General features: G+C 45.2%; 1 protein-coding gene across 8 annotated transcripts in view; it reads right to left on the bottom strand.

Moving 5' to 3' along the window:
* Nucleotides 1-18,175, bottom strand: part of LOC132401280 (derlin-2-like) — a 95,300-nt gene extending 77,125 nt beyond the window's left edge. For 7 of the 8 annotated variants that reach the window (XR_009514537.1, XM_059983346.1, XM_059983352.1 and 4 more), the window contains exon 1: nucleotides 18,039-18,168. Coding sequence is in view for 6 of the 8 variants with exons in the window: in XM_059983346.1 (XP_059839329.1) it covers nucleotides 18,039-18,131 (93 nt within the window). In the remaining 2 variants the exon portion in view is untranslated. Of the gene's footprint in view, nucleotides 1-15,752; nucleotides 15,827-18,038 lie in introns of all 8 variants that reach the window. The other variant, XM_059983347.1, reaches the window with a different exon arrangement.
* Between the last annotated feature and the right edge of the window lie 2,975 nt (nucleotides 18,176-21,150).

Genomic DNA, 21,150 nt, shown 5'->3' with positions numbered 1-21,150 from the left:
GGAAGTACGTTTTCCTGATTATAACTCGGGCATTAGAGGTATACAAAAGAGATTGATGCAGAGAGCTTCGCTGTTTGTGAAATTAATGACTTGGACATGAGTATTCGACATATGCTTACTAGGTCTACATATGATATGAAAGTTGGTGGTATATATTTAGGCAAACGCACATATATAAAAAATCTAAATTAATTACAAATATAGAACACAAAATAATTGATTGCACCCCCTTCAAATTAGTGTTTAGAAGATGTACCTTTGACAGCAATAACAGCTTTGAGTCTGTGTGGATAGGGCTTTATCAGCTTTGCACATCTGGACACTGCAATTTTCCCCCCATTCTTCTTCATAAAACTGCTCAAGGTCTGTCAGATTGCACAGGGATCGTGAGTGAACAGCCCTTTCAAGTCCAGCCACAAATTCTCAATTGGATTGAGGTCTGGACTCTGACTTAGCCACTCCTGACATTAACTTTGTTGTTTTTAAGTCATTCCTTTATACTTGGGGTCATAGTCTTGCTGGAAAACAAATCTTCTCCTAAGTTGCTGTTCTCTTACAGACAGCATCAGTTTTTCCTCCAGGATTTCCCTGTATTTTGCTGCACTCATTGTACCCTCTCCTTTCACGAGCCTTCCAGGGCCTGTTGCAGTGAAGCATCCCCACAGCAGGATGCAGCCACCGCCATACCTCACGGTAGATATGGTGTGCTTTTGATAATGTGTGATGTTTGTCCAATGCCAAACAGAGTGTTTAGTCTGATGGCCAAAGAGCTCAATCTTGGTTTCATCAGACTGCAGAACCTTCTTCCAGATGACTTCACAGTTTCCCACATCTTCTGGCAAACTCTAACCGAGATTTCATGTGAGTTTTTTCGCCCCCAATAGCCACACTCCCATAAAGCTGTGACTGGTGAAGCACCCGGGCAACAGTTGTATGCACAGTCTCTCCCATCTCAGCCACTGAAGCTTGTAACTCCTCCAGAGTCGCGTAGGTCTCTTGGGGCCTCCCTCACTAGACCCCTTCCTGTACAGTCACTCAGCTTTTGAAGATGGCCTGCTCGAGGCAGATTTACAACTGTGCCATAATTCTTTTGATTTCTTGACAATTTTCAGTAACCTTTTTGTGGAGTTGCTTGGAGTGTTCTTTTGTCTCCATGGTGTAGTTTTTGCCAGGATACTGACTCTCCAGCAGCTGGAGCTTCCAGATACAGCTGTACTGTTACTACTATCAATTGAAACTCTTTGACTGGACACAAGTTTCCAAAACCAGATCTCCTTTTAACTAAACATGTGACTTCTAAAACCAGTTGGCTGTACCAGTGATGATTTAGTGTCTCATATTAAAGGGAAACGAATACCTATGCAATCAATTTTGTCTTTTATATTTGTAATTAATTTAGATCACTTTGTAGAGATCTGTTTTCACTTTGACACAAAGCAGTCTTTTTCAGTTGATCAGTGTCAAAAAAGCCAAATTAAATCCACTGTGATTCAATGCAGAACAACAAAACATGTAAATTTCCAAGGGAGAGGGGTGAATAGTTTTTATAGACACTGTACATATATATATAGAGCGAGAGAGAGAGAGAGAGAGAGACACACACACACACACGTACGTATAGGATCTGAAGATGTTGAATCCTTTTGTGTTGAGTTAAGAAACTGCAAAGGTAAAAGGACCTTGATGGCAGTTAAAAGGGCAATGTTACGATAGTCACGGGAGATTTTAACATGCCCATCGATTGGGAAAATTAGGTTGGTAATGGATCCTAAGAGATTAAGTTTGTTGAATGCCTACAAGATGGCTTTTTAGAGCAGTTTGTCATTGAGTTTACCAGGATACTGGACACAGCTATATTGGATTGAGTGTTATGTAATGAACCTGAGGTAATTAGGGAGTTTAAGGTAAAAGAACCCTTGGGAGCCAGTGATCACAACATGATTGAGTTTAACTTGAGATTTGATAGGGAGAAGGTAAAGTCTAATGTAGTAGTAATTCAGTGGAGTCAAGGAAATTACAGTGGTATGAGAGAGACGTTGGCCACAGTAAAGTGGAAGGAGCTGCTGGCAGGGATGACAGCAGAGCAGCAGTGGCACAAGTTTGTGGGGAAAATGAGGAAGCAGCAGGACAGATGTACAGTCGGCCCTCCTTATCCGTGAGGGATTGGTTCTGGGACCCCTCGCAGACACCAAAATTCGCGGATGCTCAAGCCCCTTATTCAACCTGTCTCAATGCAGTGGACCTTAGGACCCAGTGGAACCCAAGACCTTATTTAACCTGTCTCAGTGCTGTGGACATTAGGACCCAGAGGCAGAGATCTGAATCCGCAGTGTTTCTATTCATGAAAATAATCACAATCACAGTTGAAAATAAAGTGGAAATAATAAAGCGATCGGAAAGAGGTGAAACATCATCGGTCATTGGAAAAGCGTTAGGCTACATCGGTCAACGATCAGAACAATTTTAAAGGATAAAGTGAGAAAGGCTCTGCCCTGACAAAAACTACAATTACTACTGAGCAACACAGTGGTTTAATTATTGGGTTTTGGGGTTTGGGGTTTTTGATTCTCTGCATAAACCCCGCACGGTGGAGAGTGCACTCCATAGCGATCTGTCACTAGATCGAACTCGGGAACTTCCCGAGCCCGGTGCTGAAACATACATTCTTAAGTGTTTTATATGCATAGAAAGGTAAAATATATACTATATACAAATGCAAACTTTTAAGTAACTGACGACTTACTAAGTAAGAGAACTTCCGATTTTTTCAATCCTGATCCACGTAACCTACGCACATCCTCCCGTCTACTTTAAATCATCTCTAGATTACTTATAATACCTAATACAATGTAAATGCTATGGAAATAGTTGTTATACTATATTGTTTAGGGAATAATGACAAGAAAAAAGACTGTACTTGCTCGAACAACAAGTGCTGGAAGAGCACTTCCGGGTTTTCGCGATTCACGGTTGGTTGAATTTGCGGATGCGGAATTAGCGGATAAGGAGGGCCGACTGTATTCCAAAAACAAAGAAATATTCAAATGGCAAAATAGTACAACCGTGGCTGACAAGGGAAGCCAAAACGAATCTAAAAACACAAGACAGGCATACAACAAAGCAAAAACTCAGCGCGAAGATAGAGGATTAGGAATTTTTTTAAAATCTAGTGAACAACTAAAAGGATCATTAGAAGGGAGAAGATGAAATATGACAGTAAGCTAGCAAACATATCAAAATAGATTATAAAAGCATTTTCAAGTGTGTAAAAACATCACCGCCTCGCCCGCAAGAGCCGAATCTTTTTTTATGCTTTGTTTGATGCCAACACAGGAGAGCCGCTGATGCGACGGCACCCTGGAGGCTGAAGTTCGCAGTTTCCAACGAGCGGACAGTCGTAAGGCCGCGGGACCAGACGGCATCCCAGCTGGGTACTTGGGATGTGAGCGGCACTACTCGGTGTGTTTACAGTTTTTAACCTCTCCCTCTCCCAGTGTGGACTGCCCTCCTGCTTCAAAGCATCCACCACTGTCCCTGTACCTCAAAAGACCAAGGTAACATGTCTGAACAACATGTCACTCTCACCTCAGTAATAACTAATGCTTTGAGAGGCTGGTCAGCACGACATCTGCAGCATTCTACCATCCACAATGGGCCCTCCACCCCCCACGATTCGCCTACCGACACAACCGATCAACAGATGACACAATTGCCACAGATCTACGCACCGTCTTTACAGTGAGAATGCTGCTCTTGGACTACAGTTCAGCACTCAACACCATAATTCCCTCCAGACTTGACAAGAAGCTCAGAGACCATGGCCTTCACCCTGCCTTGTACAGCTGGATCTTGGACTTCCCATCAGACCACCAGCAGGTGATAAGAGTGAGCTGCCTCACCTCTGCCCCTCAACACAGGAGTCCTCCGGGCTGTGTCCTAAGCCCCCTCCTTTACTCTCTGTAAACCCATGACTGTGTCACCACTCACAGCTCCAATCTGCTAATTAAATGATACTACATTGACTGGCCTTATCTCAAATAATAATGAGGCAGCTTACAGAGAAGAAGTCATCACCCTGATACCGTGCCGTCAAGAAAACAACCTCTCCCTCAATGTGGCAAAAACAAAGGAGCTGGTTGTGGATTACAGAAAGAACAGAGACAGGCTCACCCCTATAGACATCAACAGATCTGGGGTTCAGACGGTGAACAGCTTTCAGTTCCTCGGTATCCACATCACTGAGGACCTCACGTGGTCTGTACACACCGGCTGTGTGGTGAAAAAAGCACAACAGCACTTCTTTCACCTCAGACAGTTGGAGGAGTTTGGTATGGAGCCCCAAATCCTAAGGACTTTCTACAGGGGCACAATTAAGTGGCTGACTGGCTGCGTCACTGCCTGGTCTGGGAACGATACCTCCATCAATCGCAGGACTCTGCAGAGAGTGGGGCGGACAGCCCAGTGCATCTGTGGACGCGAACTTTCTGCTATTCAGGTCATTTACAGCGTCAGGTGCATAAAGAGGGCCCGGAAAGCATTTGATCGGGTGTAATGGGGTTATCTGTTTAAGATTCTTCAATATTTTGGATTTGGACCCATTTTTTCAAAATGAATTAGACGGTTATATGATAACCCTGAAGCAGCGGTTCCAATTAGTGCTTACATTTCACCTTACTTTTCTCTTAAAAGGGGTACCCGACAGGGTTCCCCACTTTACCCAATGTTGTTCTGTCTAGCTTTGGAGCCCCTGGCAACAGCTATCAGAGAGAATGAGAACTTTATAGGGATATCTGTGGGAGGACAGGTTCATAAACTGATGCTTTATGCGGATGATATTTTGTTATTTGTATCGGACCCGAGTCAGTCGGTGCCATGTCTTTTTAACATTATGAACTCTTACTCCAGATTCTCAGGTTATAAGGTTAATTGGACAAAATCAGAAGCACTACCGTTGGCTGCATATTGCCCTGCATCTGCTTTTTACCCAGGTCAATTTCACTGGCCAAAGAGAAGGGTAGACAATTTAGGTATTAATTTTCCCCCTCAACTGAAGGATTTAGTAAAGGTAAATTTTGATCCATTATTGCAGAGAATTTCATGTGATGTAGACAGATGGTCATCACTGTATTTGTCAAAGTCAGGAACAGTAAATGCCTTGAAGATGAATAGCATTCCAGAGGTTAATTATCTGCTCCAATCGTTACCAGTTCAAATCCCATTTACATATTTTAAGCAATTTGATAAAATAATTAAGGCTTTTATTTGGAATGTAAGTGCCCACGCTTAAACTTTAACAAGTTACAAATGCCAGTTGAAAGAGTGGGATTAGGTTTGCCAAAGGTAATATACTATTACTATGCCCTTAATCTTCAGCACTTTGCATATTGGTCTCTCCCTCCGGAGAGAGCACCCCCTTGGTATCGTATTGAGTGCTCTTCCTCCCATCCCTCCATTACAATGTCTGTCTATCGAGGCAAGGTCTCACCCAATTATATCGCAGATGCATTTGTTCTGGAATAAACTAGCCAGATTATTTAAATTTAATCCGTATTTGAAAGACTCCTCGAGTATCTGGATGAACCCGAAGTTGTGTATTGTTAAGTCCCCTTTCTTCTGGAGGGAATGGCACGGGAAAGGTATAATTGGGAGACCTTTATAATGGTGATAGTCTAAAATCTTTTAACCAATTAACCCAACACAACGGTATCTCTCGGCCACAATTTTGGAGATATCTTCAACTGCGTCATTTGGTACATACAACTTTTGGTTCTACACAGCAACTCCCACACGTTACTACGATACTGTCTACTGTACTGGCTGCAAATAGCAAAGGTCACGAAGCCTCAACTTATTACTCAGCTTTAACACAAATCTCTGGGGACAAATTTCTGTTGGGTCTTAAAAGAGCATGGGGAAAATACCTGGGTGTGACTTTTGAGACAAAGGAGTGGGACAAAATTTGCAAAAATGTCAAAACAATGTCAAGAGACCGGAGGCCTTATTCATTCTAAGATCCTACACCGTTTTTATTGGACTCCATAGATTAGGGTTGAAAAGTACCCCTGAATGCTGGTGCTGTGAGGTGGATAAAGGGGACTGAGTACATGTGCTCTGGTCCTGTCCCAGAATTCAAGAATTTTGGATTATGATACACAAGTATATTGGTGACGTTTCAGGTATTCAACTCCCTTTCTGTCCCAGACTTTTTGTCTTGGGAGACGCACTTGGGTTACTTGGGGGATAAATACTCTCAAAATTAGATCCAGACAGTATAATGGTAGGAAGACAAATTATACTTAGAGGTTGGAGGGACTTGAGGGGGACCTTCATTTCAGGAGTGGGCCACAGAAATAGCCAAAGTGGCAGCTTTTGAACACGTCTTACAAACAGTTTTATGGATTGGAGATCCATACACAAAAACGGGACAAATATTTAGGTTTCCTGGCGGGAGGGGAATAATGGTGAAAGTAGTGGTGAAGCATATTGCTGAATGGCAGAATTTTGTTATTAGAGGTCTAAATAGACACACGTTTATTATATTGATATTTATTTCTGCCGCTTTTTTATTTTATGGATAATTTTATGTTTTGTAAGCTATGATTTACATAATTTCAACACTGACTCAAGGGTTTGGGAAAAATATGTAAAAGAATTCAATAAAATTTAAATCATTAAAAGAAAGGGCCTGCAGGATTACTGGGGATCCCAATCACCCCGACCACAAACAACGTAAAGATTTTTACTTGAAGAATGTAAGAAATAAAGTCAATTCAATTCAATATTAAAGAGAGATGAGAGTAGATATAGGACTGCTAGATAATGAGGCTGGAGAACTAATCAGTGTGCCAGATGTTGTAGTGAGTGAAGGAACAAAAGCCAATGCAGTTACTGTAATAAGGGAGAAGGTGCTCAAAAAGCTAAAAGACACAAGGGTACACAGGTCACCCGGACCAGATGAACTACACCCGAGAGTTCTGAAAGAGGTAGCAGTAGAGATCAGCAATGATCTTTGGACTCTGGCATGGTGCCAGAGGACTGTAAAACTGCAAATGTCACTCCACTCTTTCAGAAAGGAGGGAGGCAGCAGAAAGGAGATTATAGACCAGTTAGCCTGACCTCAATGGTTGGGAAGATGTTAAGAGTCGATTGTTAAGGATGAGGTGATGGAGTACTTGGTGACACAGATAGTACAATGTCAGCACGGTTTCCTTCAGGGAAAATCTTGCCTGATGAAACTGTTGGAATTCTTTGAGGAGATTACAAGTAGGATAGATAAAGGGGATGCAGTATACAGCCGGCCCTCCTTATCTGCGAGTTCCGCATGCGCAAATTCAACCAACCGCGAATCGTGAAAACCCAGAAGTGCTCTTCCAGCACTTGTTGTTCGAGCATGTACAGACTTTTTTCCTTGTCATTATTCCCTAAACAATGCAGTATAACAACTATTTACGTAGCATTTACATTGTATTAGGTATTATAAGTAATCTAGAGATGATTTAAAGTATATAGGAGGATGTGTGTGGGTTATCATGGATCAGAATTGAAAAAAAGCGGAAGTTCTCTTACTAAGTAAGAGAACAGGTACATCCGGTATTATTTAGCGTCAGTTAGTCAAATGTTTGTCTTAGTGTATATTTCACCTTTCTATGCATATAAAACACTTAAGAAACGAATGTATCTCAATAATTAAACCATTGTATTGCTTAGTAATAATTGTAGCTTTCATCGGGGTAGGGCCTTTCTCACTTTAACCATTAAAATTGTTCTAATTGCTGACCAACTGTAGCCTAACGCTTTTCCAATGACCGATGGCGTTTCACCTCTTTGTGATTGCTTTATTATTTCTGCTTTATTTTCAATTGTGATTATTTTCGTGAACAGAAACACTGCGGATTCAGGGCTCTGCCAGGTCCTAAGGACCACCGCACTGAGACAGGTTAAATAAGGTCCGGGGTTCCGATGGGACCACCGCACTGAGACAGGTTAAATAAGGTCCGGGGTTCCGATGGGACCACCGCACTGAGACAGGTTAAATAAGGTCCGGGGTTCCGATGGGACCACCGCACTGAGACAGGTTAAATAAGGTCCGGGGTTCCGATGGGACCACCGCACTGAGACAGGTTAAATAAGGTCCGGGGTTCCGCTGGGACCACCGCACTGAGACAGGTTAAATAAGGTCCGGGGTTCCGATGGGACCACCGCACTGAGACAGGTTAAATAAGGTCCGGGGTTTCGATGGGACCACCGCACTGAGACAGGTTAAATAAGGTCCGGGGTTCCGATGGGACCACCGCACTGAGACCGGTTAAATAAGGGACTTGAGCATCCGCGAGGGGTCCCGGAACCAATCGCCCGCAGATAAGGAGGGCAGACTGTATTTGGACTTTCAGAAGGCCTATGACAAAGTGCCACACGTAACACTGCTTACCAAGAGCCCATGGTGTGACAGGATAGTTACTAACATAGTTTTAGGGAATTAGCTGATTGGTAGGAGGCAGCGAGTGGGAATAAAAGAATTCATGTCTGGTTGGCTGCCAGTGACTAGTGAAGTTCCACAGGGGTCTTTTTATGCTACTTATCAATGATTTAGATGATGGAATAGATGGCTTTGTTGCCAAGTTTGCAGATGATACAAAGATTGGTGGAGGGGCAGGTAGTGTTGAGGAAACAGGTAGGATGCAGAAGGACTCAGACAGATTAGGAGAGTGGGTGAGAAAGTGGCAAATGAAATACTGTGTTGGAAAATGCATGGTCATGCTCTTTGCTAGTCGAAATTAATGTGCAGACTATTTCTAAATGGGGAGAAAATCCAAAAATCTGAGACACAGGAGTCCTTGTGCAGGAGGTTAACTTGCAGGTAGAGTCAGTGGTGAGGAAGGCAAATGCAATGTTAGCATTCAGTTCAGGAAGTCTTGAATACAAGAGCAGGGATGTGATGCTGAAGCTTTATAAGACACTGGTGAGGCCTCACCTTGAGTATTGTGAACTGTTTTGGGCTCCTCATACAAGAAAAGATATGCTGGCATTGGAGAGGGTGCAGAGGAGGTTCACAAAGATGATTCCAGTAATGAAACGGTCATCATACAAGGCACGTTTAATAGCCCTGGGTTTGTACTCGCTCGAATTTAGAAGGATGGGGGCAATCTCATTGAAACCTTTTGAATGTTGAAAGGCCTAGACAGAGTGGATGTGGAAAGGATGTTTCCCATGATGGGGGAATCTAGGACAAGAGGGCATAGCCTCAGAACAGAAGGGCGTCCATTTGAAACAGAGATGCGGATAAATTTCTTTAGCCAGAGGGAGGTGAATCTGTGGAATTTGTTACCACAGGCAGCAGTGGAGGCCAGGTCAATGGGTGTAATTAACGCAGAGACCAATAGGTTCTTGAGCAGACTCGATAAGCCAAATGGCCTAATTCTGCTCCCAACGACCTGGCTGTTGTATATCTATGATATATGGCTATATAGCTGTTTGCTTGCCACAATGTAATGGTGTAAGGAGTAATGGAATGCATTGGATGTTCACCAAGATCCTTCCTGGATTGGGGGACATCATTTACCGGGAGAAATTGGATAGGCTAGATCTGGATTACCTGGAGAGAAGGCAGCCAGAGGAGTTATGTTTCTAACTCCAAAGTTAATCAAACAGAAAACATGGAAGCAGAGGATCATGTGAGCACTTCATGTTACTTCAGTGGTGTTCACGTATGACGTGGTGGCATCATGAGTGTGCCATTTACTTACTTTCACATATAACCCTTAATAAGTATGTAAACAAATAGTGAATGCTTAATCAAACTATATAGTTATAATATTATTCAAATATTAACTATACATTTTTAATTTTAATGAGATACACAGTGGAATAGGCCCTTCAAGTCACACCACCTTGTAATCCTCTGATTTAATCCTAGCTTAATCACAGGATAATTTACAATATCCAACGAACCTACCAACTGATATATCTTTGGACAGTGGGAGGAAACCCACACGGGGAAACATACAAACTCCTTACAGGCAACGGCAGGAATTGAACTCAGGTTGCAAGGACCGTGAAGTGTTGGGCAAACCACCACACTACCATGCAGTCTCTCTGCTTAGCGACAAACTCCAACTCAACACAGAATGCATCTCAGCTTATTTGTATATCGTACGCTATCATACAACTACAAAACAGATATTCACAGCATAGTAAAAATTTAAATGGTCCCTCCCCTTCAGGCCAAAAAATTTAATCGTTGTGGAGGATTTCTTACTCTTGTGGGACAACTTTTTTCCTGATGGGGAGTGGGGTGGGGGTCACTCTGCTTGGCAGGTGAGACTTGTGGCTGTGTAACAATCTCAGGTTCTGAGGCCTCCTCCATGGTGGTGGTTGGAGTCGACTCTGGGACTGCAGGAAGTGTTTCCGAGAGCTCTGGACCCCTCTCCGCAACTGATCAATGTGTCATCTCCAGATGGCACGAGTTACCATCTCCACTGAGTAGGAGAGGGCTCCAGTTCTGTCCAAGTACCCACTTTTGATCACCTCTCTCATCCTTCACCAGGACTGCTTGTCCAGGAGTGAAACATCGAACCTCCTTGTTTGAGGAGCCCTCAATTAGTTTCAGCTGTTTGCCCTGTGTACTCCTGACGTTGGATTTGAGGAGGTCCAAGTGCGGGCACAAGGGACGACCCAGGCTCAGCACAGGAGGAAACTGGCAAGTTTCTGATTCAATGGCCGTGTAGTGTAGTCACTTGCTGTTCATTCTTTAGACTCCAGACAAACCTTTCCAGTAAGCCACTTGTTACCGTGCAGGTGTATATATCCATTGGCTGACAATGTTCGAAAACAAACTGTGGTCCATTGTCACTGACCGAGTGTTCTGGAACACCAGTTCTTGGGAAGAGGCTTCTCTACACGTCAATATGTGAGGCTGTCCTGCTCACTTTGTAGCTGCATCAACTGTTACCACAAAACTTGAGCCCATGAATGGTCCAGCAAAATCCACCAGTGCTCTGCCAGAGCGAAGCAGGCCATTCCCAGGGACGGAGAGGCACTGCTCTTCTCATCTTCTGGAAGTGTCGGCATCCCGAACAGTGCTCCATCTGTTGATCTGTCCCAGATAAAGCTTCAGGCCAATGCTTTCACTTGGCCATGCCTAGATGAGCAACGGGTAGTCCCTCCAACACTTCAGCTCTCAGCCTGGAAGGTACAACAACTCTCAATCTACAAATAAAGCAACCCCTGCCAAGGTCATGTTCATCCTGGCACTGGTAAAAATGGGGAAACTGGAATTTCTGCTGCACATTCCAGACACTTTGTGTTGTCGTGATGACCTGAGACAGTGTGAGGTCTTTCCTGTTTCCTTTTGGATCATCTCTAAAATAGGGAGACTATGGATTTTCATTAGTAAATTTCCTCTTTTGTAAATTTTTCAGGTATTTCCATTTCCAAGAGTAAACAGGACAATTCTTTAGCATTTTCATCATTAGTTGTCCTCTTGAATTCAATCTTATAACTGTATCCTCCAAGAAAGAGAACGCATCTCTGCATTCGTGCTGCTGCTGTTAGTGGAACATTCAGAGGATTGAAAATGGACACTAGTGGTTGATGATCAGCAATCAGGGCAAATTCTCCCCCCATACAAGTTCTGGTTGAAACAATTTGCACCCCAAGCCAGACTCAAGGCCTCTCTATCAACGTGAGTGCAATATTTCTCTGTAAGGATAAGGGAATGTGAAACAAAGGCTAAAAGGCACAAACACGAGGAAATCTGCAGCTGCTGGAAATTCAAACAACACACACAAAATGCTGGTGGGACACAGCAGGCCAGGCAGCATCTACAGGGAGAAGCACTGTTGACGTTTCAGGCCGAGACCCTTCGTCAGGACTAACTGAAAGGAAAGATAATAAGAGATTTGAAAGTAAGAGGGGGAGGGAGAAATGTGAACTGACAGAAGATAGGAGGGGATGGGGCGAAGCTGAGTGCCGGAAAGGTGATTGGCAAAAGGGATACACAGCTGGAGAGGGAAAGGATCATGGGATGGGAGGCCCAGGGAGAAAGAAAGGGGTAGGGGAGCACCAGCGGGAGATGAAGAACAGGCAAGGAGTGATTGTGAGAGGGGCAGAAAAAGAGAGAAAAAAGTGGGGGGGGAGGAGGAGGAGGAGGATAAATAAATAAAGGATGGGGTAAGAAGGGGAGGAGGGGCATTAACGGAAGTTAGAGAAGTCAATGTTCATGCCATCAGGTTGGAGGCTACCCAGCCGGTATATAAGGTGTTGTTCCTCCAACCTGAGTGTGGCTTCACCTTGACAGTAGAGGAGGCCATGGATAGACATATCCGAATGGGAATGGGACATGGAATTAAAATGTGTGGCCACTGGAGATCCTGCTTTCTCTGATAGACAGAGCGTAGGCGTTCAGCGAAACAGTCTCCCAGTCTGCGTCGGGTCTCACCAATATATAAAAGGCCACACTGGGAGCACCTGACGCAGTATACCACACCAGCCGACTCACAGGTGAAGTGTCGCCTCACCTGGAAGGACTGTCTGGGGCCCTGAATGGTGGTGAGGGAGGAAGTGTAAGGGCAGGTGTAGCACTTGTTCCGTTTGCCAGGAGGGAGATCGGTGGGAAGGGATGGGGGGGGGGGACAAATAGACAAGGGAGTCACATAGGGAGCAATCCCTGCAGAAAGCAGAAAGAGGATGGAGGGGAAAATGTGCTTGTCAGTGGGATCCCATTGAGGTGGCAGAAGTTACAGAGAATTATCCGTTGGACCCGGAGGCTGGTGGGGTGGTAGGTGATGAAAAGGGGAACCCTATCCCGAGTGGGATGGCGAGTGGATGGGGTGAGGGCAGATGTGTGGGAAATGGGAGAGATGTGTTTGACAGCAGAGTTGATGATGGAGGAAGAGAAGCCCCTTTGTTTAAAAAAGGAAGACATCCTGGAATGAAAAGCCTCTTCCTGACAGCAGATGCGGTAGAGACAGAGGAATTGCGAGGAGGGTATAACATTTTTGCAAGGGACAGGGTGGAAAGAGGAATAGTCCAGGTAGCTGTGAGAGTCTGTAGGCTTGAGACGGAGGAATTGCGAGGAGGGGATAGCATTTTTGCAAGGGACAGGGTGGAAAGAGGAATAGTCCAGGTAGCTGTGAGAGTCTGTAGGCTTGAGACGGAGGAATTGCGAGGAGGGGATAGCATTTTTGCAAGAGACAGGGTGGGAAGAGGAATAGTCCAGGTAGCTGTGAGAGTCTGTAGGCTTATAGTAGATATCAGTAGATAAGCTGTCTCCAGAGATGGAGACAGAAAGATTAAGAAAGGGGAGGGAGGTGTCGGAAATGGACCAGGTAAATTTGAGGGCAGGGTGAAAGTTGGAGGCAAAGTTAATGAAGTCGACGAGCTCAGCATGCGTGCAGGAGGCAGCGCCAATGCAGTCATCAATGTAGCGAAGGAAAAGAGGGGGATGGATACCGGTATAGCCTTGGAACATGGACTGTTTCACAAAACCAACAAACAGGCAGGCATAACTGGGACCCATGTGGCTGCCCATGGCTACACCCTTGGTTTGGAGGAAGTGGGAGGAGCCAAAGGAGAAATTATTGAGAGTAAGAACTAATTCCACTAGACGGAGGAGAGTGGTGGTAGAGGGGAACTAGTTGGGTCTGGAATCCAAAAAGGAGCGGAGAGCTTTGAGACCTTCCTGGTGGGGGATGGAGGTATATAGTGACTGGATGTCCATGGTGAAAATAAGGCGGTGGGGGCTGGGGAACTGAAAATCATTGAAAAAATGCAAAGCCTGAGAAGTGTCACGAGCTAAGTGGCATTCCCTTCCATCACTCGTAACATGACTGTATCGATACCATGAGGCAAGCTTCACTGGATAAATCAAGACGTACATGACTCTGCCTTCTTCTACTACCCATAGTGCTTTCCCCTTACATTCCTCCTTCACCTCTCCTGCCTATCCCCTCCCCCCACCCCTTGATCTTTCCTGATTGTTTTTCCACCCTCCCCCATCTTCTTTATAGGGCCCCTGCCCCCTCCCTTAGTCCTGATGAAGGGTTTCAACCCGAAACGTTGACTGCTTCTTTCAATGGATGCTGCCCGACCTGCTGAGTTCATCCAGCTTGTTTGTACGTCTTGATTTGACCACAGCACCCGCAGTGCACTTTGTGTTTACCTCACTGGATGCAGTGGACCATAACGTGTGAGTACGTCTCTGACGTCACCGTGTCTTTTACCTTTTCGAAAGTCACATCACACTGCTTTATACATTGCCATTACCTCGGCCCTCCTTATCCGTGGGGGACTGGTTCCGAGACCCCCTGCCGATAACAAAAAACCTGGATGCTCAATTCCCTTATACAACCTGTCTCAGTGCAGTTGTCTTTAGGACCCAGCGGAATCCCAGACTTTATTTAACCTGTCTCAGCGTGATGGACATTAGGACCCGGCGGCCAGTTCTGAATCTGCAGTGTTTCTGTTCACGAAAATAATCACGATTCCGATTGAAAATAAGGTGGAAGTGATAGAGTGATCGGAAAGAGGTGAAACACCATCGGTCATTGGAAAAGTGTTAGGCTACAGTTGGTCAACGATCAGAACAATTTTAATAGAGCACGTGAAAGGCACTGCCCCAATGAAAGCTACAATTATTACTCAGCAACAGAGTGGTTTAATTATTGAAATACATATGTTTCTTAAGTGTTTTATATGCATAGAAAAGTAAAATATGTACTATATACTAAGAAAAACATTTGACCAACTGACACTAAAAATACCAGACGTACCTGTTCCAACTTCAAATCCGACTTAAAGACGGACTCAGGAACAGAACTCATTCATAACCCGGGGACTGCCTGTACTTTTAAGGCATTTCTAGATTACTAATACAATGTAAATGCTATATAAATAGTTGTTACACTGTATTGGTTAGGGAATAACGACAAGAAAAAAGTCTGGACATGCTCAAACAACAAGTGCTGGAGAGAGAACTCCACGTGGTTGAATCCACGCATGCGGAATCCACGGATAAGGAGGGCTGACGGTAATGAAGTAATGGTGGAGCATAGTACCCAGGTTTAAGCAGGAACCCAACATAGTAATTGACAAATCCTAAAAAGGACTGCAACTGTGATAAATCCTTTGGCCTTGGGGCATCCACCACTGCTTGCATTTTCTCAACATATTTGTGTAATCTTTGTGCATCAATACAGGTTTCCCCTGCTATCTGAAGGTAGAGTGTTCCTATGAAATCGTTTGTAAGCCGAAATGTAAAGCGAAGAAGCAATTACCATTAATTTATATGGGAAAAATTTTAGAGCATTCCCAGACCCAAAAAATAACCTACCAAATCATACCAAATAACACACAAAACCTAAAATAACAGTAACATATAGTAAAAGCAGGAATGATATGATAAATACACAGCCTATATAACGTAGAAATATTGTATGTATGGTGTAGTTTCACTTATCAAACTCGGGAAGACAGCGAGCCAAAATCGATTTGGAGAAAAAAAAATCGGCATGTACACGCAGACGCACGTACATGCGTACGCAAACAACTGCCTGCACAAGGCTTCATGGTCATTGTAGTCTTTCTCGGGGTAAACACACGTATAAAGCAGGCAACAACACACACAAAATGCCGGTGGAACACAGCAGGCCAGGCAGCATCTATAGGGAGAAGCGCTGTCGATGTTTCAGGATGAGACCCTTCGTCAGGAAAGCGGGCATCTTTTTTTTGTAAAAGCGAAAATCCTCTTTGGTTACCGAAAACAGGTACTAATGTAGGTCTTTCGTAACAGCGAGCTGTCGTAAAGCGAACGTTCAAAAAACGGGGCCACCTGTAATGTGAATACAGTAAGAGATATACTTGGTTTAAAGAATCCATATTTGTTGTATCATACTCTGAGCCCATAATCTTAAAATATTTTTAACACCTGTCTTGAAATTCTGGAGATCCTCACAGTGATGTCACCCAGGTCACACTGAGTGTCTGGGAAGCCTCACCACTCTTGGTCTGTAGCTTACTCCCAGATTGCAAGTGTCAACGCCACTCCAAAAATAAGCCGATTATAACAATAAAGTATTTTTGTCGAGAAACACTTTCGACTTTTCTTCCATCTCCATCTGTAGGCAGGCCTGAGCCGAATCATCTTAGCTGAAGTGTTTCCCTACTGAAAAGTTTGAAAAGATATCCTCCATTCTGGGCAGAGGATACTGATCTGCTTTTAGTACCAGGTCAACGGTGAGCTTAAAATCACCACAGATCATGATACACCCATTCTTCTTGGCTACTGGGACCATTGGCAATGCTCATGGACTCCACTCAACCTTGGAAAGAACTCCTTTAGCCACCACGTGATCTAGCTCACTGGCTACTTTATCATAGATGGTATAAATAATCGAGCAGGCTTTGTAAAACTTGGGTGTTGCATTTACATTTAGCACTATTTTACCCTCGAGACGACCGAGTTCTCCCATGCCATCCTCGAAGACGACTGTGGCGTCACCGTTCTCAGTTCACTTTCCGTTGCCGGGTACGATGGATGGATCTCCAATCAAACTGTAGTTGTCTCAGCCACTCATGACCCCACAATGCAGGCCCTCCGACTTTTACCACATACAAGCCCGATGGTGGCTGCTGTATTTCACTGTTATGAATGCCATTCCCACAGGAGCTATCTTTTCCCGGTTTAAGTTCTTAGTTGGATATCTGCAGGCTTCAGTTCAGGATCTTTGAATTGCCGTTCAAACTTATTTTGTAGAATGACTGAAACAGCGTCCATGTCCATTTTAATTAATCACTTCTGGTGTAAGTGCCTCTTGTTAGTTTTCACACTGTAAACCTCAAGGCTACTCAGTCCTGTGTCACTCTCATCATTATCAGATCAACAGCATGCAGGTTAGTGTTCTTTTTGAAACTGCAACTCGATTTTTAAAAATCTTTTTCTCTTCCCTGTGCAGTCCATTTATTTTTATCTACCTGACACGCTCTTTGTATAGGTAGGTCTCCGTTAGACTCGATAGACCATGGATTAGCACCTTGGAAAGTTTCCAGGGCATAAATGGGAGACCGGCAGTTGCCCAAGCTGCAAGTCTCCCCCTCTCCACGCCACCGATGTTGTCCAAGAGAAGGGCATTAGGACCCACACAGCTTGGCACCGGTGTCGTCGCAGAGCAACGTGTGGTTAAGCGTCTTGCTCAAAGACACACACGCAGCCTCAGCCAAGGCTCGAACTGGCGACCTTCAGATCACTAGACAAACGCCTTAACCACTTGCCCTACTTTGTTGTACTTTCTGCAAGTTTTACCTTTAAACCTGCATAGGTCTAATGTGAACCCCTGCAACAAACAAAATCTGTTCAGCCAGGCAGCCAGCTCCTGAATAATAGATGCTGTCTTGCTGAGACACCGCTCCCTGAAAATGTCCTGGGTACTTTGTAGGCTAGTACTGTACCCAAGATGGAGCAGACTAGATTTACTACCTTCTACAAGCTTCTTTTGGTCCTGTGCAGTAGCCCCTCCATACCAGACAGTGATGCAGCCTGTCAGAATGCTCTTCATAGGAGTTTTTGAGTGTAGTTGTTGACATGACAAATGAAGTACAACCGCTGTCTTGCCTTCTTTACAGCTGCATCGATATGTTGGGACCAGGTTAGATCCTCAGAGAACTCGACATCCTGGAACTTGAAGCTGCTCACTTTAAACATACAACAAAGGGGTAACCTGAAAATCATGAGGGGCATAGCCAGAATTCCCCGTGCAAAAGTATCAAAAAAGACAGAATTACAGTGAGCAGGAATTTTAAAAGGGGGTCTGGGGTAATCAGACGACGCAGTGTGTTGAGATTTAAGAGAACAGGTTTAGCAGCCGAAGCATAGACGACAAGTCAATCTTGTCAAAGCTGTTTCAGGAAAGCAAGTTCCCAGAGTTACTATCACTGTTGTCCTGGCCGCTCATCTGCAGCTGGGACTGACAGGGAACATGTTGCCCAACCTGCTTCAAGTTCGCGCTGCCTCCCGCTAGCCCCACTCGCCAGAACCGCATCCTTACCACGGCCGCAGTAGTCAGCACGCAGGCGGTTGTGTAGGCTCGCGTTACCACCGGAATCTGCCGGTACTCCTGCAGCAAGGCCAGGTACGCCATGGCCCCGCACCAAGCTCAGCGCCGCCCTCCAATCACAGGGCAAGGCTGCACCCGGCTGCCAATCACAGGGCAAGGCTGCACCCGGCTGCCAATCACACGGCAAGGCTGCACCCGGCTGCCAATCACACGGCAAGGCTGCACCCGGCTGCCAATCACACGGCAAGGCTGCACCCGGCTGCCAATCACAGGGCAAGGCTGCACCCGGCTGCCAATCACACGGCAAGGCTGCACCCGGCTGCCAATCACAGGGCAAGGCTGCACCCGGCTGCCAATCACACGGCAAGGCTGCACCCGGCTGCCAATCACACGGCAAGGCTGCACCCGGCTGCCAATCACAGGGCAAGGCTGCACCCGGCTGCCAATCACAGGGCAAGGCTGCACCCGGCTGCCAATCACACGGCAAGGCTGCACCCGGCTGCCAATCACACGGCAAGGCTGCACCCGGCTGCCAATCACAGGGCAAGGCTGCACCCGGCTGCCAATCACACGGCAAGGCTGCACCCGGCTGCCAATCACACGGCAAGGCTGCACCCGGCTGCCAATCACACGGCAAGGCTGCACCCGGCTGCCAATCACAGGGCAAGGCTGCACCCGGCTGCCAATCACAGGGCAAGGCTGCACCCGGCTGCCAATCACACGGCAAGGCTGCACCCGGCTGCCAATCACAGGGCAAGGCTGCACCCGGCTGCCAATCACAGGGCAAGGCTGCACCCGGCTGCCAATCACACGGCAAGGCTGCACCCGGCTGCCAATCACACGGCTGCATTTCAGCGACTTGCCCGTAGGTGGGGCCGCGTCGCCGACAGACTAGCCAATAGGACAACGAATGGTCATCATTGTTGACCAATAGGAAGAGAGAAGCTGCGGCTCCGGTCGATTCGCGGTAGGTCGGTAATAGGTAGCAATGTCAGAGACCGTGGCCAATGGTGTGTCATAGGGATTGGTGTTATATTATATATAGATAGGGATGTACGTGGTATGATTAATAAATTTGTTATAACACCAAAACGTTGACCGTGAAGAAGACTGTTTAAGGTTACAACTGGATTTAAAGTGGACTAAGGATTGCCAGCTGGAATATAACTATTACATTAAATTGGTTTATTTATTGTCTCATGTACCAATTTACAGTGAAACATTTTGTTTTGCATGCCGTGCATTGGGACAGTACACGGGAAAGCCAATGACAGAATACAGAGCAGTGGTAAAGAAAGGGAGTGTGGTACAGGCAGGCAGTGAAGTGCTATGCCAGTGATGCACCACTTGCACTATTAGTGACAGAACGTGAAACAGACAGATGCGATGGGTACAAATGCAGATACAGGTTGAGTACCCTTTATCCAAAAACCTCTGAAATCCAAAATCTGCTGACATGACATCACAAGTGATAAATTCCATTAGGCACTGGGAAGGTTCCCAGGTGATGCACATTTCGGGAAAGGAAAACCAGAGTGTCAGAGGTGGAGAGGGTCAGTAACTTTAAATTCTCTGGTGTTGCTATTTCAGAGGACCTGTCCTGGACCTATCATATCAATGTAACTGCAAAGAAAGCACGACAACGACTCTACCTCCTTGGGAGTCTGTGGAGATTCGGCATGATATCAGAGACTTTGCCACCTTCTCTAGATGTGGTGGGGAAAGTGTATTGAGTGGTTGCATTACGGTCTGGTATGGCAACATCAATGCCTTTGAAAGGAAAATCCTAGAAAAGGTGGTGGATTTGGTGCACAGATAAAGCCCTCCCAACCACTGGGCACATGAAATGCTGTCGTAAGAAAGCAACGTCCATCATCAAAGATCCCCACCACCCATACCTTGCTCATTTCTTGCTGCCACCAAAAAAGGTACCTCAGGATTTGCACCACCAGGTTACTACCCATCAATCATCAGGCTCTTGAACAAAACAGAATAATTACACTCATATATTGAGATGTTCCCACAACCAATGATCTCACTTTAAGGACTTTTATCTGGTTATTTCATGTTCTTGTTATTTTTAATAGTTATTTATATTTGCATTTGCACAGTTTCTTGTCCTCTATACTCTACTTGATCTTTCATTGACCCTATAAAGCTACCATTCTATAGACTTGCTGAGTATTCCTCCAGGAAAAAGAATCTCAGGGTTGTATGTGGTGACTCTGATAATAAAATTTATTTGAACTTTAAGGACTCTGTGTACCACAGGCAGTCCAGACAAGTGCCCTCACACACGTAATGAACTGAAGTTAATGAAAAATAATGCATAAAGTGAAAAATGAAGGTCTCGATTGTGTATTGGGGGAGTGGATTCGTCAGCATAGAGTGCTGATCATGAAACAAGCAAAGGTCTATAACGATGAACTGAAGATTGAGGTAATTGTGATGATTCAGCATGTTGGTTGCATAAATTTAAGGCGTTAAATTTTTAAAGTGTCGCTAATGCTACTGGAGAGGGTTTAAACTAGATTTGTGGGGGTGGAAACCAAAGTAAAGAGGCAGAGGATGGGGTGGTTGGTGCACAAGTAGTGACAGCTTGTAGAGAGTTTGTGTGGAAGGATGGGCAGACGATAGAGTGAAGAAGCACTCAGCCTGACGGTTTGAGATGTGTCTATTTTAAGGCAAGGAGTATCATAAGCAAGGCGGATGAACTTAGAGCGTGGATCAATATGTGGAACTATGCTGTGGCCATTATGGAGACTTGGGTGACTCAGGGACAGGAATGGCTGCTGAGTGTGCTGGGCTTCAGATGTTTCAGAAAGGACAGGGAGGGAGGCAAAAGAGATGTGGGTGTGGTACTGCTGATCAGGGATAGGGTCACGGCTGCAGAAAAGGAGGAAGTCATGGAGGAATTGTCAACTGAGTCATTGTGGGTGGAAGTCAGAAACAGGAAGGAGGCAATAACTCTACTGGGAGTTTTTATACATCCCCCCCCCCCCCACAACAGTAACAGAGACATCAGGGAGCAGATAGGAAGGCAGATTCTGGAGCAGTAGGGTTGATGTGCTTTTAACTTTCCTAATATTCACTGGTATCTCCT

The sequence above is a fragment of the Hypanus sabinus genome, chromosome 10, assembly GCF_030144855.1.
Source record: "Hypanus sabinus isolate sHypSab1 chromosome 10, sHypSab1.hap1, whole genome shotgun sequence".
NCBI lineage: Eukaryota > Metazoa > Chordata > Chondrichthyes > Myliobatiformes > Dasyatidae > Hypanus > Hypanus sabinus.
Note: the sequence above shows the minus strand (reverse complement) of the source record. Positions and strands in the feature narration are given on the sequence as shown.